The sequence below is a fragment of the Branchiostoma floridae genome, chromosome 5, assembly GCF_000003815.2.
Source record: "Branchiostoma floridae strain S238N-H82 chromosome 5, Bfl_VNyyK, whole genome shotgun sequence".
Taxonomy (NCBI): Eukaryota; Metazoa; Chordata; class Leptocardii; order Amphioxiformes; family Branchiostomatidae; genus Branchiostoma; species Branchiostoma floridae.
Genome location: NC_049983.1, coordinates 29,301,577 through 29,306,948, shown reverse-complemented (window position 1 = coordinate 29,306,948; position 5,372 = coordinate 29,301,577). Strand labels below are relative to the sequence as shown.

Genomic DNA, 5,372 nt, shown 5'->3' with positions numbered 1-5,372 from the left:
GATTATGGGAAGTGTGCAAGTCGTCTATAGACCATTTTCACACTTCCCATAATACATTGCGACGGGGTTCCGGATATGGATGTTGACTGGGATGTACCACCCTTGCCCAGGGTGCGAAACCAGGGTGAAACCAGCTAAAACCTTCAGTACGAGGGCGGCAAAGCATATATTACTAATGACTTGTCTGGGAAATATAGTAAAACTATTATTAGGGCTGAGAATTTTCCAATTTTTGTGGTCAGAAGTATAAACTAGCAAGCCGGCACCACTGTGGCTGTTAGTTGGTTTCACCCGATGACCTCATGGGTCACGACTTGCGTTTTGTCTCAGGCCTTTGTTCTTTGTTGTCAGAAAGTGATTTTTACCATGTCCCGTGCACTGTAACTATATTTGCTAGACAAATCATTAGTTTATATGCTTTGCCGCCTTCGTACTGAAGGTTTTAGCTGGTTTCACCCTGGTTTCGCACCCTGGGCAAGGGTGGTACATCCCAGTCAACATCCATATCCGGAACCCTGTCGCAATGTATTATGGGAAGTGTGAAAAACGTCTATTCTGGTACATTCTGGGTACGTCTGCATCAGGGAGACTCTCCAGTGGTTGGTCATAGATTTATAATAACCTGCTGCCTGGTGATACTTGTGGGATTGTTACATGTTTTATAATCACCTGCTGCCTGGTGATACTTGTGGGATTGTTACATGTTTTAAACTGATCATCAGGTCAGCTCTCTCTCCAACTGCTAAAAGTACAGCCATAGTCACTGTGGCTGTTCATAAGAAGTTTCTGTTCACAGCGACTGCTCATAACGACCTTCTGCCCTTGCAGAGATCACAGCTCTGCGTGCCAAGGTCGCGGAGATGCGTGAGATGACCTTCACGCAGGAGCGAGACATCCGCGAGCAGGTCAAGTGCGAGTACGATGAGCTGGTGGAGGACCTGTTCGCCTCGCAGTTCGAGCTCATGAAGAAATTCGACGACTTCAGGTGAGCACCTGCTCCTTAAGACATAGCAAAGTCTTCAGGTGAGAACCTGCTCCTTAAGACATAGCAAAGGCTTCAGGTTAGCACCTGCTCCTTAAGACAATTGCCAACACTTCAGGTGAGCACCTTCTCCTTAAGACATAGCAAAGGCCACAGGTGAGCACCTGCCCCTTAAGACATAGCAAAGTCTTCAGGTGAGAACCTGCTCCTTAAGACATAGCAAAGGCTTCAGGTGAGCACCTGCTCCTTAAGACATAGCAAAGGCTTCAGGTGAGAACCTGCCCCTTATGACATAGCAAAGGCTTCAGGTGAGCACCTGCTCCTTAAGACAATTGCCAACACTTCAGGTGAGCACCTGCTCCTTAAGACATAGCAAAGGCTTCAGGTGAGCACCTGCTCCTTAAGACATAGCAAAGTCTTCAGGTGAGCACCTGCCCCTTATGACATAGCAAAGGCTTCAGGTGAGAACCTGCCCCTTAAGACATAGCAAAGGCTTCAGGTTAGCACCTGCTCCACCTAAGTCTTCAGGTGAGAACCTGCTATTTAAAATTAGAGAAGTTGAAGGATCGAAACTCAGTTGACCGATCCTGATCGAACGTCATATCGAACAAATAGAACAAGATGGAACCCCCTATTCTATTTCGAACACCTCCGTCAAAAATAGCCCCAGCTGAACAGGAATGGCCAAAGAAAAATGCTATGCTATTCTCTGTCAAAGGCCACACCCACCGAGTATAGGTATTGTGGGAGCGAGAGCCTCTGCATAGCATTACATTGATGGTGGGCAGGATGCACGTGTAGAGCAGGGGTTGTATAAGATATGGAACCTTGCACTGGCAGACTTTGTAGAAGTGTCGCATTAGTTCGTGCGTAATACAAGCTCCCTCTCCACGAGTACCTGTGAGCTGCTCTCTTCTTGATTTCGCTTTTATCATGAGCATACATGCAGCTGTTGTGCATGCAACAAACGCAGTAGAAACCCAGTCACAAACAGATGTACCCTGGTTTTCACGTGCATCGACCGTATGTCAGAAAGCGGACACTCATGCGCACAAACAAGGTAATGATATGCGGTGCCTCCCGCTTTTGCTTTGATTGAAATTATAACGCCCTTACTTCAACTTTATCAGCCGCCTCCTCAAACGACTGTGCCCAGTGGATGTAGCCTTAACAACAAAGAAGTCAGGACATTTTTTTCGTCCCGGTCTGAGAGGATTTCAGGGTCAAAAGAGCTAAACCAAAATCAGCTAAACAGCGGCGGCGGCCAGTTCTGTCCGACAAGCGCTGTTTTTGACGGAGGTGTTTGAACAGGGGGCGGGGCTTCGGGAATCCGTCCGTTGGTCTTGTAGCTGAAGGAATATCCTCTCACTCTATAGACTGTCAGTAATTTTGCTTCACTATAATTCCCGAGTAGAGATGGTCGCTTTAGGGTGGGCTGCCTTAGGCCTAGGAAAAAAAATGTTGTGTTTCCTGTAACAGTCCTGAAAAAATTAGGGTCGGTAGGTAGGGATAATCCTTTTTTTTTTTTTTTTTTTTTTTTTAGACATGGTACCTGGCTTGAAAACTGGCAACACATTGGCCAAAAGCATTATTTCTTAAGCTGGGAACTGTGGTGGTGTCCATGTCAATGTCTATCCATACACTTTGTTACATAGAAATGTACATTTATATTGTATGCTTCTGATGTCATCTTGCCGGCTCATAATCTTCATCTTCTGCTTAAGGGAAAGCTATCACTTATACACAGAAACTAACTCTTATACAAGGATATAAATTGCCAACAAAACATTGGGCATAGGTCCCCACTAGGACCCCTTACCAAGGGCCAACAGTCTGCCTTCAAGCTCAACAAGTGGAACAGTATACACAACTCCAAGTCATGTATTTCCTGCTTGGAACTTGAGGCAAGTTACCATGAAAAATGTAGAAAACATTGGGCAAAGCATCCTAACTTAACTTTTATCATCTTGATCATGTTAGTTAGAAAAAAAATCAACAACAAATTTTATCTAAGTTTGCCTATAGAAATAAGAATAAAAACCTTGCTGGAATTATTGGCTCTCTGAGTTAATAAAAATCTATACAGACTAAATACATTTCATGGTCAACTGGTGCAGATGGAAAAAAATACAAATACTTGCACTCCCCCAAAAAATACATGCACAACCAAAAGTACTATACCATAAACCATATATTAATTATCTTTTTTTTGTTACATGTACAATTGTTTGTTAGCAAAAAATTAGATGCAATTTGATAAAACCTCCTTGGAAAAACTCACATGCAACATTATTACCAGTACAAGTGCTGTCAAGCCTGCATTTCCCCCCAAATAAGATAGGGGCGCTGCTGTACATAAAACAAAATGGCGGCTCTCGGTTTGTTTACTTCATTTCGGACGGCTTTTGGGCGGACTTTTTTGCATTTCAGGCGTACCAAAATAGGTTAATTTTGGAGGTACAATAGTGAAAAAGCATTGTTTGTTTATTGAGTTGTTTGTTTGGGTGCTGATTTCTATGTTTCAGTTGAAAATTTACTGTGTGTTTGAGCACATGCTCCTGAGCTGAGTCATGCTTCTGAACTTCTACTACGTTTATACGTGTCCATGTGTATCTCATATTTACGATGATTTATGTGTTCCTAATTATGTTAACTGTGATTTATGAAGTAAACAGAGGTAATTGATGTTATTTGGACTTTTTCTACTGCACTAGGAATTAGCAGAACATGTTCAAAAACCGATTCTATAACGATGCATCACTCGAAAGCTCCTTGCACAAATTCTCACATGGAAAATTCATGTCTGCCAGCCGGCCACCCAAAAAAAAAGTCTAGGGTCGGCAGGTTTTTCTAGGGTCGGTCGGGTTACAGGAAACACAACATTTTTTTTCCTAGGCCTTAGTTTTACCTGTCAGCTCATGTTACACCTGACATTTTACCTGAACTTATGTTTCACCTGACATTTTACCTGAGTGAACTTATGTTACACCTGACGTTTTACCTGAACTCATGTTACACCTGACATTTTACCTGAACTTATGTTACACCTGACATTTTACCTGAACTCATGTTACACCTGACATTTTACCTGAACTCATGTTACACCTGACATTTTACCTGAGCTCATGTTACAGTACTTACACCTTACATTTTACCTGAACTTACGTTTCACCTGACATTTTACCTGAACTTATGTTACACCTGACATTTTACCTGAACTCATGTTTCACCTGACAATTTACCTGTCAGCTCATGTTTCACCTGACATTTTACCTGAACTTATGTTACACCTGACATTTTACCTGAACTCATGTTACACCTGACATTTTACCTGAACTTATGTTTCACCTTACATTTTACCTGAACTCATGTTACACCTGACATTTTACCTGAACTTATGTTTCACCTGACATTTTACCTGAGCTCATGTTACACCTGACATTTTACCTGAACTTATGTTACACCTGACGTTTTACATGAACTCATGTTACACCTGACATTTTACCTCACCTGAAACCCAAAATTAACTGGGGTGTGCCCCCTTAAGACATACCAAAGTCTTGTGAGCACCTCCTTAACCCTCAGCCCACTAAGGTGACCAGTATTGAGAGCTCGGGGAGGACCTCTGTTCCTCGCATTTCAAACTCATGGAGAAGTCTGACAACTTCAGGTGTTTACTCTTGTGATGTGTGAAGATGTTGATTAGAAGGAAGTCATATGCTGATGAAGGAGGAGAGATTTGTTCTCTTAGTAACAAGTCCAGCATTTTTTTCACCATTGCATTGTCAGGACAGCCCAGGTATGACTCGGCCGGGGATCGAACTCACGACCTACCGAATGCAAGGCGAACACTCTACCCACTAGGCCATTGCACCGGTCTCTACAAGTCCTACATTTTTTTCACCATTGCATTGTCAGGACAGCCCAGGGGTATATTGTGTTCTGGAGTCATTAAACTGTTGCCCATGTGGATACAGTTTAATCAATCAATGTTTCAATCAATCAAGTTAAGTTCTTCTGCTATACATTATTTGTTATGTATGATCACTTCTTTATTTTGACCTCTGACCTCTACTTATTATTTTACGCTAATTTTCCGCTTTTGATGTTAAGTTGTTTCTTTTTCATTTCATGTATTTCATTTATTCTTATGATTATGACTCCAGGAAGAGTAGTGGCATGATTTTATGATGTACACTAATGGAGATGGCAAGAAAACAAACAAACAAACAAACAAACATGTTTGAGTTCTATGTCCACCTTCTCCCCAGACTTAACCTCCATGACATCGTGTGTGAGAAGGTGGCAGAGACCAGGGTCGAGGCGGACGACGCCATCTCCAAACTCAAGCAGAGAGAATGGGGGGTGCCAGGTACTGTATCTCACACTC

The 5,372-nt window shown here is 42.6% G+C and overlaps 1 protein-coding gene and 1 long non-coding RNA gene across 2 annotated transcripts in view; one reads left to right on the top strand and one right to left on the bottom strand.

Moving 5' to 3' along the window:
- Positions 1–5,372, top strand: part of LOC118416421 — a 59,859-nt gene that overhangs the window by 42,104 nt on the left and 12,383 nt on the right. The window contains 2 exon segments of the mRNA XM_035821518.1: positions 829–985; positions 5,254–5,354. Of these exon segments, the coding sequence (XP_035677411.1) occupies positions 829–985; positions 5,254–5,354 (258 nt within the window).
- LOC118415249 lies at positions 2,499–4,724 on the bottom strand. The gene is made up of 2 exons (XR_004831095.1): positions 4,256–4,724; positions 2,499–4,099 (listed from the first exon to the last, which is right to left on the bottom strand). It is a non-coding gene; the product is annotated as an uncharacterized LOC118415249 (long non-coding RNA).